The following is a 26,469-nucleotide window of genomic DNA, read 5'->3' as shown; positions in this document are numbered from 1 at the left end:
TTCCTGCTGCCCCCACCCAGCAAATCGGGTTCTTTCACTGCCTTCCCAGAAACATGCCAACCCACGGTCATTTCTTCACAGTGCCAGATGGAAACACTACTCAGTCTAACCCTGGCGCACATCCTTGTGGATACGGTACTCACAGAGTCGTACATTAGTACAATAATGATAGACTTTCCACAGCCAAACTCTGCTGGCTTGAGACCACTACCATTTAGAGAGGCTGTAGCCAGAGAAGACACTTGCTAGCAAAGTATTTTTTTCTGACAGGAAAGATGCTGGCTCTTAGCTAGGCTTGAAGCCTGGATTCCACCCTAGAAAAAAATAAATAAGTCACTGAAGCCTCAGGGAAAGAGATAATCTGAGCCTGGATATTCCTTTCTCCTTGGCACAATTTTACAGCGCGTAACACAACATTCTCTCTGTGTATTTGCTGCTGTCTTTCCTCAGCCCAGGTTTGTAATAAATGATGAAGAGCTGAAGTATTTGTGTCCTAGTGCTCAAGGGAAAAGCGACAAGCAACAATGATTTCAGATTGCAGCCTCTTATCATCATCACAACCTCATGTGCTTGAAAAATGAAATTTATCACATAAACACTTTCTCAGGAAGGGGTGCATGCTGTGTGGGTTTGTTTTAATAAAATCCTCAGCAAAATAAATCAAATATTCCCAGGTCTGCATGCTTGAAGAAACACTGTAAAAATCAAAATCAGGAGAAGTCCTTACCCTTCTGAAATCAGTAATAAAATTAGCATGGGGCCCAAAGGAAGCAAAGAGGGCCCTCTCAGAGGGGCCAGGATTTCACTGTGTTTAAAACCACACAGTGGCAGATCTGTACCTACTTTAATGACCTACTGAATCCTTTTAGTCCTGTACATCCCTCCATAGAAGCCTAATAATGAAAACGTATCTAAGAAAACTTGGCTTTTCCTGAAGAACAGTATCTGAACAGATCTCTGAATATACATTTCTGTGGATTTGAACTGCAGTGCTTTGTTTTCAAGTATCATTGCATTTCACATTTTCACAGCTTCTTTGGAATAATATTTGTTACAAAAACAGTGTAAGCAATACTCACAGACAAAAGAATAGCCACCCCTTTAAAACCATAGGGCCTCTCCATTTGTACTGTTTTTGTAACAAATACAGCCCGAGCCACTGAGTTCCAAGTAAGAGATCCGCAGGCAACTTAAAAATTCAAGCAAATTGCCATGCAACATTAAAAGCATTCATTTTTACGAGCATCAAATTCCACCTATTAAAGGATCAGTCATCCTCTGCAGCTACCAATTTACATATCCAGCCTGCAAGCTGCTGAGGGGCCACTGGACACGAAATTCATGAATACATTAAATCCAAAAAAGGAAAGAGATGTCCATCGTAATTCAACTTAATGATCACATTTTCTTTACAGGAAGCAGCACAACGTCCATGTCTGACAAACACACACCCCATAAAGGCACCCAGACGCGATGAGACACTGAAACCCCTACTTAGAGACTGTAACTCTCTCCAGTTACATGCATGGCAGCGTTCACACCTGAACCACATTCAAGGAGAATGCAAGAAGAGAACATCCTTTGAGATACATATTCACCAAGTCACTGACACCCATGCTATTGCACATTGACTAAATTCAACAGCCTGTTCCTCACTATGGAAGACAGTTTATCTGGACATACATTACAACCCTAGACAAATTCTCAGCCCTTTTGCCAAACCAGGCAGTATTACCAGCCTTAATATAAGAGCTCTTTTGATCTTGTAACAGCTAGAGTGGCACTGGTACAGCTATTATTCCTCATGGAACAGAGCCGTGATCTGATATCACACCTACTTTTCACTCTGTGTGCTGCTGTCTAGAAACAGATGTAAGAGAAAGCTTCTCAGTAGTGTGTACAACTTCTGTCATCTTGGATATGTGAATGACCCTCTCCAGTGCCCAACCCACAGCCAATTACAGCTATGGCAAGGAGAAAGGTTTCTATTTCAAGCCTGTTGAAGAGTTCACTGAGTGCTGCAGGCAGAAGGATGGACACAGGAGAAGGTGTCCTGTAAAAATGTTCTCCTTTTTCTTAACTGAGCACCATGCAGGTAGGCAGCACCTTGGGGAACGAGGGGCAATCCCAAGACTGAAGGGTTGCATCACATGTCACAGCAATAAGCACCTGTTTAAGAAAAAAAAACAGCAACAGCAAAACCCCTGCAGATAATTCAATTAAGGCACAGGATAAAGTCACAGAGGTTAATCAGATCTGAGCCATTAGGTCTCTCTCTGCTGCTGCTTAGTGACATATCTGGTAAGCAACACCATCGAGATGAAGGCCAGTCAGGAACATCAACTTGATCTAACCAGCCCCAGGAAAGAGGCATTGCTTCCCTGCTGTATAAGGCAGAAGAGGAGAGGAGCACATTGCAGGGCAGGTGGTCAGCTGGGCCCAGAGCTTGGCTGCCCCATTAAGCCTCATCAGGTGCAAGGATGCTGTGACTGATGGGCTACATTAAGCGACCCTTACAGCAAAGGCCAAGGCTATGTGTGCAGGGTGCTGAAAAATTATTCAGCAAGGAAAAATTCTGCCCATACAGCTGCAAGCAGGCTCCCCTTACCCTGTGTTTCATTAGCTATAACTCTGCTAATGAAGGCCACAGCAGGGCAGGTAAGGACTTACAGGCCACCAGCACAAAGACCACCCAGGCTGTCATACCTGGCACCTTCAGAATTGGGAGCCAGAAGAGAGCTGGGCTGGGCTTTGCACTGAATCAGCTCCTGCAGTGTCTGAGGGACAGGGACAGACACAACAGGGTTCAGCACTGTCCAGGACCAGGGCACATTGCCCCCTGACTAGGGATTTATGCCCACCAAATAGAAGGCATCCAGCCCGTTGCCCAGCTTCAAGTCCTGATCTAAAGCTGCACTGCAAAACTGAGCATGCTGTTTGCCTGACTCAAACCTGCCTGTACTGCTACATCTGCTCAGCCCCTCTTCCTCCCCTTAGGGCAAAAAGAAGCCGGTGTTCTTCGCCCTTATTGCTTAGGCAAGTGTCTACACCTGGCAGTGATGACTTGCTATCCCCTTCCTCACACCTGTGGCTGCAGGACAGTCAGCACAGAAGGACAGACCAATTCTAGAAGGTGACCTCACCTTTGACCCATCATAGTGGACTGAGGCACAGAACAGCAGGGAGAGGAAGAAATTTTTTCTACACCCATTTCTTCTGGACAGGGAGAACGTGTGGATCAGGAAGTCGTCTTCTCTCCTGGGTGATACATGCCAGCCTTTCAAGAGGACAGATGGAGCAGTAACTCCAATACAATTACAGAACTGTAGCGAGAACGAGAGAAAGATGAAAGGTACACAACTGCCATTCTACCAGTGATGCGGATCCCTCTCGTTGCCAGAAATGTTTTAAGAAAACGATCCCTAACCAAGTGACTGTCATCTCCTGGAGGAGAACAGGGTCTCCAATACCACTCTACCTCACAGGACTTTGTGAAGAGTCCTGCTAGACTCCTCTGTTAAGTTCTTCTTCCTTCATGGTAAATTTGTCCCTCTTCTCAGTAAATTCTTCAGTCCAAGGACAGCATGTGTCACTGTTTCTCAGTTCCCCAAAGGGACCATGATCAATACCATCCAAAATCAGAACTTTTGCCCTTCCTGTAGGAAACTTTATCCTTTCTTTAAATGTTTGGAGTTTTATAGCAATCAACCGTGAAGCCTGTCAGGAGAAAACTACATTTAATACTCTGGACTGGAAACAGAACATTTCAGAGTAAAAATAGCTCCCTTTTTCACTGTCTGCCAGATCTGGGAGGGAGGTGAAAATCTACAGGGACTTCATTTGATGTGTGAAAAAGCAGAATTCTGTAGCAGCGAGTATGCACACACTTATTTTAGGTCAAATAATAGCTCTGCAATAATACTTAGCTTGGAGGAGAAAACCAAAGCTTGGACTAGACCCACGCTATCTGGAACTGAGTACCGTGACAATTCAAGTGCATCCACCACAAAAAGAGGGGAAAACTTTTCAATAAATACTTTAGAAGTTCCATCACATCACAGTTCTTCTGTCTTTGAGTTCTTTTCTCTTTCAAATTTCAAGTAACTTCTCCTTTATCAGCCACCATGATGTCTGTCTTACTAAGATATGAGAAAAAGACACTCTGCTTGACTGAGGTCTGGGCACAGACCTGGCCGGCACACCATCTTTCCCCCACAGCACATAGATCCAGACAGGCTCCCTCATTCCACAGCCATGCAGTGGGGCAGCAGGCAGCCCTGGTACAATACGCAGCCTTCCTCCCTCTCTTCTCCACCAGGGGAGGAGGACAGGCCATACACCACATCTAGCTTTCTGAGGAACCAGAGCTCAAGCCTGCCCTTCTCAAATATAGCAAACAACTGCACTGTTTACTCCAAAAAGGGCCAGCTCTGATCTTTGAGGTGAAGAGTTATTGATCAGAAGAGAATGGCAAGGCTGCATCATGTGTCCCGGTGAACAAAGGCTCTGCACAAAGCTCTGCTACCAGCTCAACTGATAGACCCTGGAAAGGGAAAAGAGGAATCAGCACACACAACTTTGGATCTAAAAATGCAGGCAGGTAAATATACAGTAATTAGGGGGTACTGAGTAACGCAGGAGTGGTGGGACAGGAGTAGGGCTACTTTAGCAATCTGAGTGGGAAGCATGGCCTGCCATTCCCTCCCTCCCTCCCGGTACAGGATAAGAGAGGCTGGATCAGCTATATAATGCTGATAAATGTCTCATCATTGAGAAAGAACAATACAGGAACATTCAAACATCCCTTCTCTGATGTAACCACCACAACTGGCACAAACACAGCGTCCTTATCAGAGGAGGCAGGCCCTGATCAGGGCTGACTGCTTCTCTGCTAACATCAGAAAAACACCTCAGTGTCCCCACTGGGAAAGAGCTCATTCAGCTACAGCCTCACTGGGAACAGCGAGCACAGCGACCTCAGAAAGCCTCCAGAACTCGCACTGCGGAAAGCATCCTTCCTTGAATGAACTGCTTTGGCTCGGGCTGCCTGTGTGTAATTCAGATTGGTTTAGACTACAAGAAACCATCTAATGCAGCTTTGTGTCAAACCTCCGCCCACACATCAACTACATAATTAATAAGGATGAGAGAGAACATTACCCCAAGCTGGTATTCAGATCCTCAGCAGTGGTAGAGCCCGTCATATGCTGTTTGGCCTTAGAAGTCAGTAAAAGGAACGCATCGTACTACATGCTTGGTCATTAAATACAGGCTTATAAGCCCATAAAAAGTCAGTGTTGCTTGCAAGTGCAGGGTAATTTTTTTGCATGAAGTAGTTTGTTTTTTGGTAGGCCCAAAAGTTAATTAGTTTTCCCAGTTTTATTACTCCACATGGTCAAATAACAGCCTGGAGCTAACAGCCAGTTGGAACCATGCAAGGTCCAGAAAACTTTCACTGTGCTTTTCAGGACTGTTTGCTACAACCATAAATCAGCAGCTAGCAAATGACTTCCTGCTCCAGCTCTTCTTGGCCACCAGCACCAGTCCTAAACGATCCCATAAATCAATGTAGCAAGGGCAGCTCTCAGCTCCGGGGCCACAGAGGGAATAAGGCTGGAAGATCTGTTTCAGACACACATGACAACTCTTTGTGAGACTTTCCAGCTATCACCACCCTGGGAGAAGTCACTCTAGGCACCTGTTTCATTGCAGATCCCGACTGCAGCATTTACACCCCCACCGGCTTCAGCTCTCACCTATACCCATGAAGGTGCTGCTGTGCCTGCCACAGAAGCTGCTTCCTATCTAGCCTGACAGGTAGATAAACTGGCCATGGCCCTCATTCATAACCAGATGTGCCTTCGGCCTCTCCCAGGGTTACAGCAGACCTTGAATGCAGACTGGAGGTTCTAAGAGGTGAAGAAGACACAAGGAAGCCAGCACAGTACAGTACAGCCTCTGGGATCCGGACTGACTGGACAGCATTGCAATAATCACACTCAAGACAAAAAAACAGCTGTGGTGGGGATGCCCAGCACTGCAAAATCCTCCAAAGAAGGCAATGTACACAGTAATTTATAGAGCTTTAGAAGAGACAACACCAGGACATGCTGAAGGTATGCAAGCAACCCTACACATGTACTCATAGGCACTGAGACGTCCCCAAATAGTTCCCAGGGGTGGCAACTCAAAAGTGCGATGAAGCAAACACGCAACTCAATAAAGATTCCTCAGACACAGCAGTGAGGTTGGAAGGAAGTTATCCCTCCAGCCACGGTCACCAGGCACAGCTCACACAGCAAAGACAGCAGCAACAGGAGCATCATCTCCCCAAGGGGGCTGCCTGAATGCACCAATCAATGCAAACCAAACATTTCTCCAAAAAACAAATACTACTGTCACAGGACACGTGAAGGAAAAAGGTTTGTGCCTCCCTGCTAATGGGGAGGAGAACCCAGGGACATAACTCCACTCCTAACAAGACTGTGTGCAAAAGCAGCTCATCTATTAGCAGCCAAGAGGGAGTAGCTGTGGGAAGAGGCAGCAGTTCAGAGGAAAGAACTACAACAAACACTCATTTTCCTCCCCAGTGCAAACAACTAAAAAGCAACACCATCCTGCAGAGGCCAAGATGCGTAAGCCCACTTGCCATCATTTCTCAGCGTGAGGGTAAGTAAACCCGTGAGAGGTGTGGCAGGGAAGCCAGCGGAGAGAAATGGGTATTTGGCTCTGTTTCAGGGCCAGGAGGAAAAACTAGAAAACAATTTTGCTCTCCAAATGGCAAAGGAGGCACACCATTCTGCTATCAACCCCAGCAAACCATACAATTGATGTTAGGCATAGAATGGGCCTGGGACACCCATCATGATTGTTTTCAAGTGCTCTGCTAGACGAAGTCAGAGCACACAGGATAAAGTCCTCCAGTTGTTTTTGTGAAACCTTCCGTTTTCCACCTTACAGAATATTGATCCTTTCTCTGTCAAGGGGTAAACGTGGTGGATTATGGCTCCCTGCCTGTAGGCTGTCATCAGCAAGCAGTTCCACTACAATTACACATCACAAACAAGTATGCTACACAAAGCAAGATCTCCATCATCACTGGCACCTAATCACAAAGGATCGCAGAGGCAGACGTTGCATTTCCTTGGGGAACAGTGCCTTGAAGAAGCGCACGTGGCCAGAGGTTTGTTGGTAGCCACAAACAGCTTTGCCTCCAGCAGCTTTGCTTATTTTTACCTTGTGCAACTAAGGAAACTCCAGAGAACGCACTGCTTACAGAGGATGTCGAGTATCAAAGAGCATGAAGAACAGTTCTTTGGGGGAAGATTGATCTTGCTTGTTTAACATCAGTTTCATACATCATTACTCTTCTCACCAGCAACACAGGGTCACTGCAGACAGCTGTTCCTAAGCAACAGGAATATACTAAGAATACATATATTCTCTGCATCTTGCTAGTGCTGGGAATTTCATTTTTAGAGCTGAAGGAATTCAAGGTCCAAGTGAGACTTCTGTGCATTCATGATGCCCTGGCGAAGGGAACAGCCCCATAATGAATCACTGCTAATTAAGGTCACTTCCAGAGGATCTACATTTCTTTACTGGTTTGTGCTTTTCAAACAAGAAAGAAGTTTCTATTGGAAAGTTCTGGGTTGGTTGCAGAACAGCTGAGAGCGCAACAGCAGCCCTTGTACAAGACAGCCCAAGGCAAAAAAAAAAAAAAAAAAAAAGAAAAAACAAAAACAGTTTCTAGACAGTTCTACTCCAACAGAGCATCCTCTCAAAAATAGAACCAATCCCCCAAACACACACTCACACACACACCAAAATAACAAAACCACTTTACAGACTTAGAATTACCAGGTAGCTGCTGGAGGGATGGGGTATGCAAGGCCCACTAACTCTGGGAAACGAGGCTGTCCAAAGGAGCTTCAGGGAGCTGGATGGTCAGATCTCATGGAGGCCACTGGAAAAACTTCGCCCCGTACAACGAATAACATAAAAGCCAACTTTTCCACTTGAAATTACAACACTGTCAAGGAAGTACAATTAGCCAGATGGAACCTGGCCAGGGCAGAGAAAATCATTACTAGTCTCACAAAAAGAAAGTATCAGGACATGTGTGATCTCAAACATTCAGGACTTCACTACACATTTGAGCATGACATGTTGTCTCTGGTGATAAAATAGCCCCAGCATCACCATGAGAAGCTGAACTGGAGGGAATCCACCACTCAGGACATTAGGAGAGGGATATAGCAGTGACTCTCCCAGGTGCAAGAGCTTGAGCTACAGTACTACAACGTTTGAATCATACAAAATTCCAGAGGATTCAGAGCTCAGATTTTCTCAGCAGCGTGTAAGTACGATGGTGCAAGAAAACAGCCTGATTTCTGCACCCCATCAACTTTGTCTCATGGTGTGTTGGTATCAAGCTGATTTCAGACCAACACATTGTACGATACCTAGTGAGGAGGCGGAGAGTGATCACAGCTTCCTTGGCTGCTGTCAAACTCAAACACGCCCACTACTGCATTTAATTTGCAAACGTGCCCCGGTACACTTGCGCTGAGTGCAAATACAGGAAGGCAGCAAGACCATCATACTTCCTACCACTGAGAAGAAACGCTTGCTTTCCAGGTCTGGTAGAGAGCAACTTTAAAAGCCTGTAAATGTTACAGGCGTGAGTGATAATGGCTTGGAAAAGCACCTCCAACCTGTTTCAATTCTCTAAGCAGCTGGGTTTGTTCCCCTGGAGACAGAATGATCTCTTCCCCCTCTCTCCCTCCCATCATAACAGAGTGCACACTACCGAGCACAATGCACCAGCTGATTTCCAGGATCAATCCAGTCTCTGTTTACAGCTTTTTCCCCTCCTTTCTTTTTAAACGTGCAGGCTTAAATGTTCTTATTGCTTCAGTGATTTTCTATGTGCAAGACAGGATTTGAGAACAATGCATTAGCAAGGATCTCTGTGCCTAAAAACCAGCCCGCATATTAGCTGAAATGGCAGAGCGTACGCTACCAAAGCCTCTCCCTGCAGCTGGGATCAGGCGGCAGCAGAGAGACAAGGGTCTGAATGCAGCTTGCTCTCCCTCTTGGACGCTGTAGGTTTCCATGCAGCTCAGCCATGGAAGGTACACAAATGTGTAACGAGTAGGAAGCCTCCTGAGGCTTTTACAAATCTAGAGGCATCAAGCTGCCAGTAACTCACGGGCTGTGTAAGACTGACTCAGCTTCCATGTGCTTTTTCAGTGTGTGTTATGATTCCTTTAAACATTTCAGGAGATGCTTCCTTCTACCCGCTCAAGCTTAACAGTGTTGCGTTTGTTACGCTGCTGATGTCTGGTTCCTGCTGACGGCTTCTACTCCCAGCTTCATACTCAAGGCTATCAAGCAAAGCCGAATGTCTGTGTGAGGGCTGGCGGGGATGAAGGGTACCCTGGTAGCCAGGGAAAGGGGAGATGGCACGGCCAATCCCAACCCATTCGTGCTGCAGGGAAGGTATAAATGCAATCCCAGAGACTCGTACACAGCTTAGGGGCTGGCTGCTGCTCAATGTACTGGAATATTAAGGAGGAACTTGGGGAATGTTTGCTGTTCACCCTGCAAGAAGTGGGAAGATTGATGACCTGCAGGTAGCTTTCTCATACTGAACTATCACTCCAGGGTATCGTGGATAACAGCCAAACGTGGGTATAAGCCTTGAAGTGCTAGGAGATCGCCATCTACCATAACAGCACTGGGGACAGAAACAGGCTAATCCTGGCAGGGTGGAAGACAAGGCAGTACCCTGCAGAGGGAAGTCTCTCAGACATAAGCTGCTCAGCGCCTCAGTTTCCCTCCTTGACCGAAAGAAGGAAAAATTCCTTTCCCCCTTTTCCTGGGGGTTCATGCATTCAAAAAGGCCTCTGGCAGAAGGCAGCAAGGGGCTGATAATCCAGACAGCATCAGCAAACCAATCTCCCTCAGCAAAACCAGATTCTCTTGCCAGTCCATTCTTCCCTTCAAGTCTGTCTACAGGGCAATGAATTTGAAGGGATTCTTTTCTTCCCAACCCCACAACCCAAAGTGGAGGAGTCAAAGGGTTAATGCTGCATGACAAAGGTCAGCGCAGTTTGGGGAGGGAGGAGAAAGGCGAGCATTGTGGTCACAGACAGCAGCTCCCTGCTCCCAAAACGCCGCTTGAGAAATGTAAAGTGATAGCGTTGCTCGGAAAAAAAGGCCTGAGAGCCTTGCCTAAATCCCAGGGCTTTATCGCTCACAAAAGCCCATCCCCTTGAGTCATTAATCGTGTGCTCCATGGCTGGGCGCCTCAAAGAGCAGCAGATGACACATGCCCAGCTGCCATTGACGCCCCTCCTCAAGGTAGCGGGGCAGAGGCAGGTGCACTCCCAGTGCCCTCTGCTCAAGGCTAATCTATTCTCCCTCCTTGTCCTCTGCCTTTCATCTCCTACAGCAGCCCGTGCTGACAACTGTAAATGAGATTAGACTTCAAGGCGTGGGGCAGATGCAGAACCCCCTCTGTGCATTGCCAAGAGACCCTTGTAGCTTTTAGAGTGTCTTTCCCCTTTACAACGCACAGCGTGGTGGAGGGGGGAGTAAAAGGAAGCAAGTTTCTTGCCACATTCACAGAAGCGCCTAATAAAACAGACAAAGCAGACCCTGGCTGTAGGGCCCGGATGCTAATCTTTTATCGCCACGGACAGTCTGGCCACCAGCACCTCTGATTCTCCAGTCCTCGTTAGGAGATAAAGTAACGAGTTATGGCTATTTCCTATCTCCAGTTCCTCTAACCTCCTCTTTGCAGCGCCACTCTGCTCCAATGTGGACACAATGTCCCAATGAGCCCTAACCTAGAGACAGCAACAGCCCAAAATCGAAGGGCATGAAAGCAGCATACGACCCTGTGAACAAACCTCCTGCCCATGCTGCTGCTCTCACAGATACTGTTTCCTATTCCTCATCTCACAGTTTCTCCTTCTCCCGCTCCCCACGTCCCACACAAACCAGCAGGAAGACACAAGCAATTTGTCAGAAAAAGCAGTGAAGTCTCCAGACACAAACCACTGCCTGGAGCTCAGAGACCTGCCTGTCGAGGTCTTCCAGCCGCAGCCAGCAGGGGTTAGCCAGCAACAATAGTCAGGGAACTTTTCAAAGGGGCGTGTGATGTTTAGCTCAACAGTGCCCCAGTAAACAAACTGGAATTTCTTTTATAGCGTGAGAAACTGCTCGTCCTGCCTGTGTTAAAGGCTATCCTGAGAAAAGGGACACAGTTAACATAAAAGATCATTGAGTTCAAAATAATTCCCTTTCTCAGTTACCACCAACCATGATCATAGCTGGCCCGATTTTATGGATTGCTTTGCAATTTCAGTCGTGCAGGAAACAGCCCTGGATTTAAGACGGTTGCAAGGTCGGCGTATTTTCATGCTTTAGAGACTGTGGCAGAGCAGGTTCAGCTGCACCCACTGCTGGTAGTGTCAGCAACTGAACTCTTCCTGACAAGTGCACGTCTGGTCCAGAGTATCTCTACAGCCTCATTTCTGAGCTCAAGCTTTCCATTAGCTGCCTACACAGAGCGGGTAGCTTGGCATCTCTCTCCATTCCCCATAAACTCTGTTCATCTGTTGCCATCACACCCACGTAAAAGTCTCAGGAAGGAATCCAGGATTCCTAAAGCAGCTGCAACAAAAACACAGCCTGGATTGATAAGCAATAGAATCAAGGTGCTGAGCCAGTGAGGAGGGTCTTTTGGGAGAGTTTTGTGTGTGGCTATTTAAAACCAGTTTGTTGTCATGACTACAAAGCAGGGTATGGGTGAGAAGAAGCGAGCACTCCAAGATGAGGGCTGATAATGTTAATTCACCCTTGAAATCTCAGCAGCCGTGGGGATGGGACAGAGATGACACAAGCTCTTGGCATCTAACAAAGCTAAAAGCTACATTCGAAAGGCAGGTCTGTCCTAATAATGAACACCATCCTCTTAGATAGTCCCTTTCACCCAGCACGGCCGAGGGCTGGATAATACCGATTAGTTGCAGTCATCTCTAAAGCAGGGATGTTGGGGACGTAGAGGCAAAGAAGGGCACCCGAGGCCTTATAAAGGACACAGCAAGCAGGAACCGTCAGTCCCACAGAAGACTTGCCTGCAGTCTCACTGTCTAGCCATCATACGACTTGGCTTCAGCGAGGACAGTGAGATGTTCTCATGTCTGCATGCAAGGGAATTAACTGGGGATCTTAACAGCACAGAGAAGTGTGAAATTGCCAGGACATGCTACTGGAATTCTCTTACTTTTAAGTTAACCTGAAGATTAACAACAACAAAATTTTTTTTGGCCAGTGAAGAACAAACAAATAAACCCCCAAGCGACCGTGTAGGAATGGAGAGAGGTAATGTCATGCTCTGCTTGGAGCTTGGATTCCACACAGAGACAGTGTGTGCGGAGTGCTCAGCGACGGTGCAGGCTCTGCAGAAAGCAGCAGATGCGGAGCTAATGTGTGTGTGTGGGTGGAGGGTGTTTATGAGCACAATAAATAAATGTATGAATCCCTATAAAAGTTCCCGTATAAAAGTGAGTTAGAGCTGCCCGAGGGCTGTGGCCTCAGAATAAAAAATGCATCTTTTAAGCATGGCATGAAGCAGCAGCTGTACCGTAACTTCCTGGCAGCAGCACTGAGAAGCTGCCTGTCTGCCTGCTCCCAAACACTTGGGTGAAGTCTTGACCCCGCTAAATACAGAAGGAGCTTTGGTACTCAGGATTTTAATCTGGGAGGGGCTTATTTGAACCTCGAAGCCTAGGAAGCAGAGCTGGACCTAACTTTTTGCCAATTTTCAGTTCTTTTACTTCTTTAAAGAAGCAATCTGACAGTGGCTGGAGATACTGGTATCACTCACTGACAGTTCCCAGCATGACAGAATAGAGCTGGATCAAAATGAATAGAAAAATTCCTCTAGAAATCATTGTCATTCACTCCTCTTTCCCAAAATAAACAAGGAAAAAACACATCGTTTTATGGTTGAGCAGCAATTTTCATCAAGAAATCCTGAATTTTTAATTTAAGATGTTTAGGGGGAAGGGTTAGAAACAACTATAAAGAACCCTTTAAATTTCGTATGTCTATACATAAAACTGCTTTTTTTGTCAGTAAGCCTAAATGAAAGTTTTGTAAAAATATCTCCCCCCAGGAAAAGAAAAAGCATTACTAACAATTTCATCACCTGTCCCCCCACCAAAGGCAGGGAGGGGAGGGATTACTGCCCCCTCCCCTGCATCATTTTCCATCACCGTAAATCACCCTGGAAACAGGAGACTTGCAGACTCCCAGCTCGTGAATTCCCAACTGCTCTAACACATCCTCCAGGGTCTTCCCTCGTTCCACTGCTCTCTGGGGAGGAGGTGAACGCTGAAGCCCCTGCGTCCCAGAAGAGCGGGTGACTTAAGCCTTAGTCCCAGCCCATGAGTCACAAAGAGACGGGGCACATAAATCTTTGGTCGCCCACTTCCACCCTGCACACACATCAGGCCAGGTCAGATCTCCCAGCGAGAGCTGCAACTCTTCTGAGTTTCAACACTCAGACTTTCTCTAGCTATTAAGACATTATCGTGTTTCACGTGGATGCCAGTCAGAGCTAAACAAAACGCTCCCCTCTCCTACCAGCACAGAGCTGCTGGGAATAGCAACCTTGTTCCATGACAAACAGCATCTTGCGATTCACTGCAGGCTAATTGCATTGCATTGCTGATACTGTGCTTGAGGAAGACGTCAGCGCCTTGGCTTTGCCCACAGGCAACAAGGACGTTATTGATTTATTCAGGACTTACAACTAGTTGTCACAGGTTGCATTCTCTTTGATAATAAAGCCTTACAGACGAGGCTTAAATTTCCGCTGCAGCCCTAATTGAAACATAGCTAATTATCAGAGTCCTGCCTTTGCAGCCCATTCCCTTGCTCCTGCAGTAATTTTCTGTAAATCCAACAGTCAAACTCCCCTCCCTTAGACAAAAAAAAAAAAAAAAAAAGAAAAGAAAAAAAGGGGGGGAGAGAAGAAAAAAGGGAAAAAAAAAAAGACCTCTACTATGCAAGCAAGTCCAGTGGGAAATTACCCATTCCTCTCTTTGAGCCTGAGGTAGCTACCAGCCAAGATCCCCATCCCACAAGGACTCAATGACTTCAAAGGATGCTTGTAGAATCAGACTTCAAATTAAGGCCAACTTTCGAGACAGAAGAGAATTCCAAGTGGCTGAAACATTCAGCTCAGACCACAAACAATTTATCTTGAATCAGTCTTCTGAGTGGCAGCATTCCCTATGAGCCCCAGCAAATTCAAACACACCACGCAATTTAGGTGTGATCAACAATTAGAGTAATCTAATTCCCAACTGCCAGTTGCTTGACTGTACAACAACAAACGAACTGCAGTCCAGACACGTGGATTAACAGTTAGTCACAGCTAACTGGCTACAGACAAGCACTCATCAGAGCAGGCAGTCCAGTTATTAGCTGAATGATAGCAAGACCCTCAAGGTACCGAGGACATCCTTTGACAGAGACTGCACCACAGCCTTCAGCTGTATAAGCAAGAATTATCACCTTGTAAAGTGGGGACAAAAATACCTCAGAACTTTAAGATTGCCAGGTCAACGTCAGCATCAGAGTAAGTTCACTTACAGTAGGTGACATTTACATGCACACACAACGGCACAAAAGTTTATGACATCCAGAGAGTGGTGCAGTTTAAAAGCAAGTCAACCCTAGAAAAATCCTTCAGTTTATAGCTGCTTCACATTTCAGCCTGGCAGATGGAAGGAACACCACAAAGCAAACATGTCAGGTAAAGCAGCTAAAAGCATAATTTACAAGCTAGAATCCACAACCCAAATTCTCAGCAGCTATAACTCAGAGCTCTACAGAGCTCTGTGGATTTCAGCCGGCTACGGGTGTGACCAATGGCATTTATCGGGTACAACCACGGCTTTTGGTACAGAAGCAGATACTTTGCTAATTCTGTGGAAGTTAAAAGCTGCGGGTCCTCCCCTGGATCAAATAGATGTTATCACGCAGAAGTCGGTTCAGCAGCTGGGGAACCATTTCATAGAACACAGTGCTGGTTTTACAGGTCCTAGTTTGCCTGCCTCAAAGAGTAGGCGATCCTTTAATCCACAGAGCAGGGGTAGTGCAGCTGGCAGCTACAGGGAGCTGGCAGCTACAGGGAGCACCTGCTGCAGTGCCTCGGCTCAGCCCCTGTACTACAAGGGATGGTCAGCCTGGGCCCGCTTCTCCTCCTGGCTGCTCTGATGAGAAACTGAGAGAAAGGCCCAAAGCATTAATGATAATAACGACTTGCACACCAGCACCCTGGGAATCAGGAACACAGAGCTCCTAAATTGTACGTTAAAAGCACGGAAAATCTAGTACAGAGGAAATTAAGTGCGGGCTACACTCTTTGCTCATAAGACAGAGACAATACATCAGTTGTTCACATACCTGATCAAATAGGGCTTTCCAGTGCTGAGAGGCAATGCATAAGGGAGGAAAAAAGAAAAAGAAGGTATGAGAGCAACGACATTAACATGCAGCAAACTGTAGAAGTATATTCTAACTGAGAAATAACCAAATGATCTAGTGCCATTTCCAACAGCCTTCTTCATCCCAGAATCACCTACCCTTCCGGGGGAGGAGGCAGGGGGAATCTACCAACCACAGGGAGTACAGTTTTCATTTACAAATCCAAATTAAGACAAACTCGGAACATTCATGTGTTAATTCTGTTTTCTTCTGCTTTGTCTGCTTGTGAGTGACTAAGGAATAAAAGGCTTTTTATCCACAGGGATCAAGACAGCTTGGTGTATATTGAGGGGAGGGAGGAGTTAGCAATGTTTTTTCAGATCACTTTCTAAGATCCTGTGGCCCAACCATGACCCACAGACTGCCTTCTCTGGTTGTCAGAGCCTTGCCTACTCCTAACTCTGGCAGGGACTTGCTGCAAGGCCTTTGATAACCCATCAGTTCTCTGAGCCTCACATGTCCACAGCTAAAAAATGGATAATTCCTCTTGCACAATGTGGAAAGGGGGAAGCCTGGGACTATATTTACCCCTACAACTTTTGTTCCAGATCTGTCTGAAAAGCTGTGCACAGAAAGAAGGTCCACTTCAGTGCAGACAACCACGTGAATGCTCCACCAGTCCTTGTCACTTGGGAACAGAAAGAACAAGCTGATGACTGGCTCTGGTTTATGCTTTGTACAAAGACCAATGTCGAGCCACACAGCCCCATGGAACTGAGGAAATTCCTAATGAAGTGCTTGCTTCTCTCTCCTAGGTCTTGGATCTGGGGTCAGCTGAGAAGAGATCAACTTCCATGGGACAACAGTGACCCAGTTAACGACTGCTTAGATTCCCCATGAAAAAACCTGCACGTTCTCAGTTCTCTTGTCTGCAGCGTGTTGTTCAGCACAACACTTTGTTTCTGCTTCAATCACCTTCCTAGAAGAGCAAAATGAGAAAAATAACAAACATGAGCCTCATAAAAGCAAGTCTCCTCACTCTGCTATATGCAAAGCAGAGCTCTGGTGAGAGCCTTACCCAATCCTCCCAAGAATATTTCCTTTCACATGGTAGGCAAATCTAAAGCAGAACTGACTGGAGAGACAGTGGGGTATCAGGCCACTGAATTTAATCAGTTCAGCTGCTGGCTCCCCTCCTCCCCACGTCCCCATCCATTTATAAACTCCCATTTATCATCATAAATCAGCCCAGCACTTTAAACAGAACATTTTGGGACTGCCTCAATGCTGGCTTCGTGGAATGCTGCTCCAAGAGCTGTAATGACATCACAGCTGAGCTGTTACACGCTGTCAAGGCTGTGACAGCCAAACATCTACCGTGTAATATTTTTGTGGTTAACAACATATAAAGAACTGACCTTGTGACAGTTCTTGCTGGCCAAACCAAAGAGCTTACGTCAAGCTCTCAAATGTAATAACAGAAAATCAACCCCCAGTTAGGTCTCGGGGGGCACACTCCTAGCACAGAGCAGTTTGAATTTTCAGAGATGATGCTCTGTAGCTTGCAGCCTGCTTGTTTCAGCAGGAAATCCTTGGCTGTGGAGAAGGAGGGCATTTATACCACTTCCTGCTCTTCTGACTTGCAGATGATACATGATACCTCAAGCTTCTGTCATATCATCTATTGCCAGGTCTCAGCAGCTTCTCATAAGCAAATGCAACTGTGGGCTCTGACTCTATTTTCTTGACTGCAGAAAACAAGGCACGAGAGTCAAATAATAATGCAGATCCCAAGGTAAGTAATAGTAGGACACTGCGAGCTGGACCAGACCCAGGCTGTCCTACCTCAAGGTCAAGCAGCACATCAGCAGCAGAACTAGGATGAGAATCTAGATTTCACCAAGGAAAGCTCACAGCCTGTCTACTGTCTCAGGAGCCCAATCCTGCCAGGCACTCAGCACTCCGCTTCTCCTGGGCCCCTGGCAGGATCGAATTGCTAATGGCTGCATTCTTGTAGAGGCTGGAGGAACTCCAAGGGGCCCATGTGTATCACAACAGGAAATCTTACTTGTAGACCATCCAGACAAGCACAAAATTTGTCAGGGAATAAAAGGTCACAGTCTGAAGTAAGCAAGCACAGGGACTTGGAAACCTGGACTCCTGGAAAACCATCCTTTCCCAATGAAAATTACACGTACCCCTGCTCAGGCATGCTCCAGTGCAGACTACCCGGCAGTGTTATAGCAGAGCACAAACTGCATCACACGTTCCCTCCTGAACGTGCAGTGCTCGGGATTACAGCCTGGGGAAAGCAGCTCTACCAAGCAAGTGCACTTCCTCTGCTTGCCCTCTGGGAGGAAAATTCAGCAACCGAATTCTAGGGGATTCGGAAGGACTGGAGGAGCAGGAGCAGGCGCTGCCCCGAGCAGCCCCTGGCAGGTTCCTCTAGCAGCATCATAAAAGTAGAGGCAAAAAGGGATGTGCCATTGTGAGAGGCTTAGTTTACAAGCGCTCCTTTCATGCCTGTGCAAGGTCCGGGAGACAGCCCACTTCAGAAAGACATTCAGCATCACTGCTTCATCCCTCCATAGGCAGGAACAGAGCCTGCGCTTACCTCTGCAGACTGAGCAGGCACTTTGCACAGCCCTCATCCCAGCAGAGTTTGCTAGGAAGGAGAGCTGCAAGCAGTCCAGGGCTGCACCAGGAATGCAGATCTGCTCATATTCACTCCCCCCCAGACAGGTGCACAGCGAGCTCCAGCCTCCAGCACCGGCAGATGCAGAACTACCACCTCAGCTCTGCAGGCGTTGCTGCTCAGCCTGGCAAGAGCTGATTCAAAGCACGCAGGACCACTTGGTGTCCTTCTAGGCTGGGTGAGCAGAGGAGAGACAGCACGAAGTTAACCCATCCTCGGGTGAAATCGCAGCTCAGAGGGTGGAGAGAGGCTATCAGCCCTGCCGAACTTGGGTGGGGAAAAAAAAAAAAAGAAAAACACGGAAAAAAACTTCCTCCTCTGTTTGTAGCTCGGGGGCTGGAAGATGGAACAGGTTCTTAAGAAGGGGGGTGTTCCACGTCTGTCACCCTCCGAGTAGCTGGGACTCTGGAGAAGCTCTCTGTCCCCAGGAAGCCCCTCAAGCCGAGACATCAGCCCCACTCCTGTCTCTAGAGCCGCCTGTGCCCGCAGCCCGGTCCCTCTGCCCCCAGCAGTGCCCTGCCCGGCCAGCCGCAGCTCGCCGGCAGCCGGGTGCGGGCGGCCAAGGAGCCCGGCGGGGCAGCACCGGGGGGCTCCAGGCTGGGCCGACAAGGGGGAGAAGGGGGCTGCGCCCCAGGACGGGGCCGGCCCGGCGGCTGCCGGAGCCCCCCCTTTCCTGTCGGGGCAGGGAGCGGCGGGAGGGCGGCGGGGACGGAGCCGGCGCCTGGAGGGTCACCGGCCCCGTTCCTCCCCCCGGCCCGGGCTTTCTTTATAAATAGCGTGAGCCGATTAACCCGGCCCGGAGGAAAGGGGTGAAGGCAGCGAGCAAAGGAAACTTACATCCTCTGCGGCCATAGGTAGGACATCCTCGGAGTCGAGCACCTCGATTTCTTCCGCTTCTGAGCTGGCAGCCACGGCAGGGGAAGAGCTGGCGTGAGGCTCCGGCAGCCTGTCTCCCATGCTTGGAAACGGTCCCCCCGCAGCCCCCGCCCCCCCACCCGCCCCCCTTTACTCCCCAGATCCTTGAAGAAATTAAACCTAGCTGCCGCTTGGCAAACTTTCAAGCGCAGCCGAGCCTGCTGCCTTCATGACTCCCGCAGGCGGGAGGGGAGGAAATCCTCCATCCAGGGAACATCCAATTAGCGGGGGCAGCGCAGGCGGGCGGCATCCCGGCGGCGGGCTCCGGCCGGGGCAGGTGACCCCTCCCCGGGGCGGCTCGGCCACCTCTCGCCTCCCCTCGCCTCCTCCCGCCCCGGGCACGGCCCCCGGGGGCACGGCCAGCCCCCCCCCCGGAGCGGCCCCGGGGGCTGGCAGCGGCCGAGGCCGGCCCCGCAGGGAGGCAGAGCTCGGGGGGAGCCGCCGGGAGCAGCCCCGCTCCGCTAGGGGGGCGGCCCCCCTTTCGGCCGGCTCTGTGCCCCCCTCTCCGAGCTCCCCTTCGGGTTCCCGGAGCCGGGGGTCGGGCGGAGCGAGCGCAGGCAGGTGGCGGAGCCGCGCGGCGCTGCTGGGGGTCTGGGAGCCAACTTCTCCATCCCGGCGAGTCGCAGTGCGGGGTCGCTGTGGGGTTTTTAAGCCTTCCCCATCGTTATTCGTCCCTGCGCGAGGAGATGGGTATCTTAGCCATCTGGAGCCGGGATTAGGAACTTGGGGAACGCCTCGGCTGAGGGCAGAAATGCAGCAGTTTTAGCTCCTTCCAACCAAGCGCGGCAATAGCCGGCTGGCAAGGGGGAAGGGCCGGCAGAGCCAGGCTGCTCCGCCCGGTGCCAGCGCCCTGCTCCGCTCTGCTCAGCGGCTGCCACAGCTGAGGGCAGCCCCGGGCAGAGGGGGCCGGCACCCCGGGCCAAGTTTTGGTGACACGAGAGCTCTCAGCCACAAGGACAGAGCCGAGCTAGAACTCCCTCCTTTCCCTACAAATTTGTCTTAAAAGCAAACAGAAACAAGAAAAGATAAAGGAAAACCCCAACAGAAAAGCTGTGGAACGGGAATGGGACCTTCCAGCCAGCAGCAGCAGAGCGTACAGCAGAGATCCTCTCCTCTCTCCCATCCAGAGCCGTCACAAACGCCTTACTCCATACACCTTATCACTTTTGATCTGGATCAAATTTGTCCCACGCAGTGATAGGAAACCTGTGCTCCTAGCTGTGAGCTAAAGCACCAGGACAACGCAGTGGTGAACAGCACAGCATTCTTAACAGTAAAGACCCAGACAGGCTGTTGCCAGTGGGCCCTAGCTTCTTAAACACTAAAATACTCTTCTGCAGAAGGAGAACAGTGCCCAGATCTCTGCAGGTGTCCCCATGAGCTACACCTGCCGGCAGACGTCCACAGCTCAGCAGCCCACCCGGCTGGCACTAATTTAAGGTCAGGACCAAGGGCTACAGTATCTCACAGAGCTGAGCAAAGTCAAGTAAAAGGAATGATCTCCTCTGTCACCTAAGTTTTCCCTTGGCAAAACTAGACAGCGAAATCAAACGTGCAAGTGATCTGTATTTTGGGAACAAATGGAAGAGTTAAGATGATAATCTTATCCTGTGTTACTGCCCAACTACTATCCAACTGCCCCATCCTGAACAAACATTAGAAAAGAAACTCTTATGTTCAAGGAGTGCTAAGGTAAAAAACTCCCCTCCATTTATGTTTCTGAGCCCAGCAGATCAGAGATATTTTTTCAAGAAATGTCCCTTCCAGTACTTTGAAGATTTTAGCTAAACTTTTACAGTGAGTGCAAGAAGTAAACTCAACACCCTTGGACCTGAAGAGCAGAATTTTTCCACCTCTGGATTCAGATGTGAAAATGACAACAAAATAAAAACTGCTCAGAAGTCTCCAGAGGAACTGATGAACAGAGGGCTTCTCCCACCTCCATAACGGTTGGACTTGATGATCTTAGAGGTCTTTTCCAATCTAAATGATTCTATGATTACCAAACTGTTGTCCTAAGTTAAACAGAGCAGACCTCCTTCAGGTTTAAAGGTGATTCTCTCTGCACTTCTTACTTGTCTAGAGCCTGCCCAGCCTGCTCTTCCAAAACGAAAGAGCAGGCTACCAAATGCAGCACTTTTGAGACGCACTAACCCACCTTACTCATACAACACCACCCCTGCCAAAATATTCCAGGCCATGTACAGCTATTATAAAAACAATCTCTTTTTGATTAAAAACCTAAACCTCATCAAAACTTAAAACAGATGGATAAGCAAAAATATACTATGCCAACAAAAAGAAACAGCAATCATTAAAGATGTCTTTAGGGAGGAGGAAAGCCAGTTTTAGAAGTAAAGAGAGAATAAATGAGCTGAATTTCAGGGGTAACAGGTTCCACACAGTTGGGGACTGCCATTCCAAGAACTGTGGATCACCTCAGATTGCAGATGCTAGCAGGAAAATGCTAACCATGAAGTCTAACATAAATGCAATAAACGTCAGGGAGAGCTGCAAAATAAACTTACCTTAATATCAAATCCCCATTAAACTGGAAAACTGCTGCAAAATTATAAGTTCATTTTTCTCCTCTAAGGAATGTTTTCACTAGTGGCAACGAAGGTTTTTTTTATGGAAATATCTCTGCACATTGCACATATGAGCTAGTGCTGTGCTATAATTGTCACAGAAAGGAAATTAACAGTATTCTAATGAGGAGTTTTGTTACAGACAAATTATCATCTTCCAAGTCTGCGAGAGCCTCTTAATTTAGACTGTCATTTCTCCCCACTGCATACCCTAGTGATTCTGCCTTGGAAAAACAGTAATTGCTAGAGACACTAGGGAGCTGTGGGCCACCACAGAACAGACGTAGACAGAACACACAAGGGCTACAGAAGAAACTTAGAAAGAAGAAGCTTGAGATAACAAACCCCAATCCATTTTCACATTCAGTTATGTAGGCAATCTTTTATATTCCTAATAGTGCAAACAAAATGTAGACATAGGTCCTTCCTGCATGGGAAGTGGCTAAAAAGGTCAGCTCATGAATATGCAATTTAAAAGCTCTCAAAGGGACCCAGCCAACATCTGTTAGCCAAGCCTTCTGAAGCAAATCAGAACAGTTTGTTCATGGGTCCTTTTCCCAAGCAAAGAAGTCCCAAAGGACTTTTAAAAACTGCACGGTTCTCACAGTTGAAACCAAATGGAGAAATCTACATAGCTTGATTACTGCATTGGAGCTCAGACAGAGACCCAGACCTGAAAGGCTACTTCTGAAGCAAAATGCAGTGTTTTGGATCAGATGCCAAAAGCACTGCGCCCTAGCAAGAAGTTAGATAGCGCACACAGAACTGGACCAAGCCAGTCACATTAACCCTTCTAGACTTGTGAAAATGATGCAAGATCTTTAAGAACCATGGACTATAGGAGCTGGGGTTACTGTGCCCAAAAGTTAACAAAGGGCTCTTTCAGTATCGGTGATGACGATATGAGCCTCATCTTTTGGAATTAATATGAATCAGACAATATGGGCTGCCTTTCAGCTTCTCCCTAATTCAGGAATGCTTTCTCTCCTGAAGACAAGAAACAGTGGGGAAAAATAAGATCCAGTTTCACATCTGACTTCCAACCTATCTTGAAGGATTATCCACCTGGCCCTCCCCATTCCCCTTGTTATACTTAGAGATTTTTCAACTCCAGCACTGAAGAATTCCCAGTGCAGACTCTAGTCTTTCTACCTGCTGCTCTGTTCTGCCCCAGTAGCTGTTATTGGTTGCAGCTGGTTCTAACTGTCTCTTTCATTATGGCTGAGGAAATAATTAAATCCACCATTAACCCTTTCTGGACAGTTGTTTTAAGAGGAAACTCTTCTATCAAGTCAGCCTACAGTGTTTAAAATGTGTCTTTGCTCCTTTTCAACTGTCACCCAATGGGAACACAGCACACATTGGTGAATTCATCCCAAATCAAAAGAATTGTTTGAAATGGAGACCAATTAGTAATTCAAGGTTAATTTCCAACATAAAATCAAGTCATGCTTACAATTAATCCTGAACTGACAGTCTTTCAGACAGGAGGTAAAAGCTGAGGGGTGAAGGATGTTTCTCCAAGGATGATTAAACAAGATCTTTGTCTTCCCAGTGACTTTGCACCAAGGCCAGGCAATTCACACATCAGATTGAACGTGAAGAGGAGATGGGAGTCTGGTTTGTAAAAAAAAAATAATAATCAAAAAATTGTTAGAAAACAGTGACAGAATCAGAGGAAAGAAAACAAATCACTGTGCAGAGTGTGTGAGTGAATAGAGAATTAAATGGGCTGCTGCTCTTTCTCCCCACCAACCAGCACTCAAAAGCAATAGTTAAACTTTTAAGACTTTCTTCCTTATGTACTCAACGAGTAGAATACTTTCCTCTCACATCAGTGACTATGACTATAATCCTCATGGGATCCTGGAGGTCTTGGCAAGTGAACATCATAATTCTTACCTTGGTGGCATAATTACACAAGTTTTCACAGAGAACACGAGGCACCCAAACAAACAGAGCCACAACAGATTTAGATGGGCTCTCTTCCCAGCAACTTCCTCTCCCTAAACCAATGGAGAAGGCCAGGTTTTGTAACAGCACACAGCAAACTCTGGTCTTCACCTGCATGCTGACCCTTGTACCCTTCTTCCTCAGTGACAGAATTGCCTGTCTTTTTTTTCGAATATAGCTAACAAAAGGTGCTTTTCATGTAAAGTACCTATATGGTGCCTACCCCCACTATAGCATTTCACTTCCAGTTACTAATGAGATCTGTTCATTAACAGCCTAGACCAGATTTGAGTTTGAAGTCCTCTCACTGTTCACTGGTTCCAAGTTCCTTCCATAATTGTCCTGCATGTTAACAGCTTTCCCTTTAATGCTTTTTAAGGTATGAACTTGTTCGTGATGACATGAAAATAGAGGTTACAAAGCACTTTTCTTCCTCCAGAAAGTAAGAGTTTTCTGAACAGGAGAAATTTGTAGTAGCACAGGGGAATGGATTTTACTAAATACTTTTCAATATTATCATGCATTCTGCTATCAAGACCCTTATAAGGACGTTAGGAAATGTTTAAAATATTGCTATCCCAAACACGCATCTGTTCACTGTGGGCAAAAAATAAAAGGTCTTGAACAATTAGAGCTAAAAATGAACATAATTGCCTGAGTTCCTGAGCTTTAAATAATATACATGGAAAAGGGAATAAAATCCTTATAATTTGTGAAATAGTCATGACAATTATTATTAAGGCTTTGAATGCAATTTCAAAAGTACATGGAGATATCTGAAACTGAATCAGATTTAAGCTCCTGGGAGGCAAGGATCCTACATGGCACTCTCAAAAGCAGGACTTGGACTACTAAGTTACTCATATGTCCTTAAAAATTGCCAAGCCACTCTACAGACTACTGGCAGTATACAGTTTTAAACAAATTGCCCTAAAAAGTCAAGTGAACCCCATTCACTTAATGAGTGCTCACCAGATCATGGTTTATCAATTTCACTTTCAGACATTTAAGTCAAAAGAGAATACCTCAGACGCACCAGTAGTGCGCTGGTAGCATTTGATGGTCTGAGCATCGTTTACTAACTTAATCCGGGAGAGAAGGGAGACAAGAAGTTTGTGCACATCAATAAGAAATGAGATACACTTCACTTCTGCTGCAACAGCAGAGACCTTGTGAGCTTCAGGAAATGGCTGCAAGAGGAGGTGTAAGGGGAATTCGCTGCCTGTGAGCAGAAATGCATTAGTGTTACTGAACACACAGGAGGCTCCAGGATCTGGAAATCAAAGAAGCTGGTGGGGAGCTGCAGGGTATGTTGTATTTCACACTCTGTCTTTCACATCAAAGTACATCATGCTCACTACACACATCCAGCATGGCTGGGACAGAAGGGGTCAGCTAGCTGGGACGCAGCCATTGCCTTCTACACAGACGGAGCTAGGTCCAGCATGTGCTGCCTCCTCTTGTGCTTTCTAATGGGTCAGAAGATCCAGAGATCCTCACAAGGTTCTCTAACCCTGACTCTGATTTGGGAATCACAGGACGTGTCTCAGCCCTGCAATTTCATGTCCTTGTTTTTCTGTTCTCCTGCTGGTGGCAAATAAAGTGTGACCGATAGGTGGAAAGCTACAAAGGGCAAGAAAGTACAGGCCTGGGTCTTAGATACCAAGCACAACCCCTTTTCTCCTACTTTTGTATCCAGCTCTTAATCTTCATGTTCAAGCAACACTGCCTATTGCTACTCATAAGAGAGCAATCAAGGTCCTCTGAAAAGAGAAACTCCCAAATTGCCCTTCAGTCTGAAGAACATCTTGTTATTACGACTCTTCCTTTTCTCAGCTTCCCCCACCTGCTCGTGTAGCTTAATTTGGATTCAAATTCATTCCCATTCCTGCCTTAGAGTACTACCATTAATTGATATAATGAAGGCAAGGAGATGGGATAAAACTCCAGTGCGTGACAGGAAGAAGTAAGGGAGGAGAAAACGCTTAACTTACTGCCTTGTATTGCTAGGCCAGTGACTGGCATGGTCTGTATGGCTGCTGAGGAACAGAGCTATGCTTCAGCAGGGCTTTACAACACCTCACCCCATCTGCAGCAAGTTCAGATCGAGCAGAATGGATGGTAAATCAAATCAACAGCGGGAACCCTGATAAATATTGCAAAGTTGCCAGCTGTTCCACAAAAACAGTATTTCCCCCCCACCAAGAGAAGGTTACAGAGAAGCAGCTTACCATTTATCCTAGCACAGGCTTGCAAGATGTGAGTTTTCCCCGTGAGTTTGGTTAGCACCTCAGAAATGTTGGTCAGGCCACGGGGTCTGGTCAGAGCAGTCAGTCCCCAGAGCTTTGTGTGGCTGGACCACTGAGACAAGTGTCCACAATTGCCCAGATGTGCCAAAACAGGGAGATTTACTTAAAAATATGGGATTTTTAAAATTACTTCAGGAGACTACGTTAAAATTACACGGAGGTGATGTTTCTGAGCTTCAGTTCTGGACTTTCTGTCTCCCTCTCCCCCGCGGCACAACCCGCCTCATGGCTGCCCGCGGCTCCCGCCTTTTTCCTCAGGGACCGCCGCGACGTGAGGCGGCTCAGGGACACCCCCGTCCCGCCGCTCTCCGGGGCTCGCCGAGCTGAGGGAGCCAGCCCGGGGCAGGAGGGAGCCGGCCCAGGCCAGCAGCAGCGTCGCGGCCGCCCCCCACCGCCCGCCTGGGTCCCGTCAGGCCGGAGCTGGGCGGGAGCCGCGCTCCCCCTGGCGGCCGCGTCCAGCCCCGGTCCTCCCGGCTGTTCTCTTTGCATGGCAATA

The 26,469-nt window shown here is 47.5% G+C and overlaps 1 protein-coding gene across 10 annotated transcripts in view; it reads right to left on the bottom strand.

Annotated features, from left to right (window-relative positions):
• Positions 1 to 26,440, bottom strand: part of RHBDL3 (rhomboid like 3) — a 72,154-nt gene extending 45,714 nt beyond the window's left edge. For 2 of the 10 annotated variants that reach the window (XM_048064631.2, XM_048064638.2), the window contains exons 1-4: positions 25,896 to 26,440; positions 23,168 to 23,328; positions 16,102 to 16,492; positions 15,493 to 15,516 (exon numbers count right to left, since the gene is read on the bottom strand). Coding sequence is in view for 3 of the 10 variants with exons in the window: in XM_048064635.2 (XP_047920592.1) it covers positions 15,493 to 15,516; positions 19,046 to 19,165 (144 nt within the window). In the remaining 7 variants the exon portion in view is untranslated. Of the gene's footprint in view, positions 1 to 2,952; positions 3,103 to 15,492; positions 15,517 to 16,101; positions 16,493 to 16,591; positions 18,613 to 19,045; positions 19,211 to 23,167; positions 23,329 to 25,895 lie in introns of those variants that run through there. The other 8 variants (XM_066980114.1, XM_066980115.1, XM_048064632.2 and 5 more) reach the window with 7 other exon arrangements.
• Between the last annotated feature and the right edge of the window lie 29 nt (positions 26,441 to 26,469).

Source organism: Anser cygnoides, chromosome 19 (assembly GCF_040182565.1).
Source record: "Anser cygnoides isolate HZ-2024a breed goose chromosome 19, Taihu_goose_T2T_genome, whole genome shotgun sequence".
In the NCBI taxonomy this organism is placed as follows: domain Eukaryota; kingdom Metazoa; phylum Chordata; class Aves; order Anseriformes; family Anatidae; genus Anser; species Anser cygnoides.
Note: the sequence above shows the minus strand (reverse complement) of the source record. Positions and strands in the feature narration are given on the sequence as shown.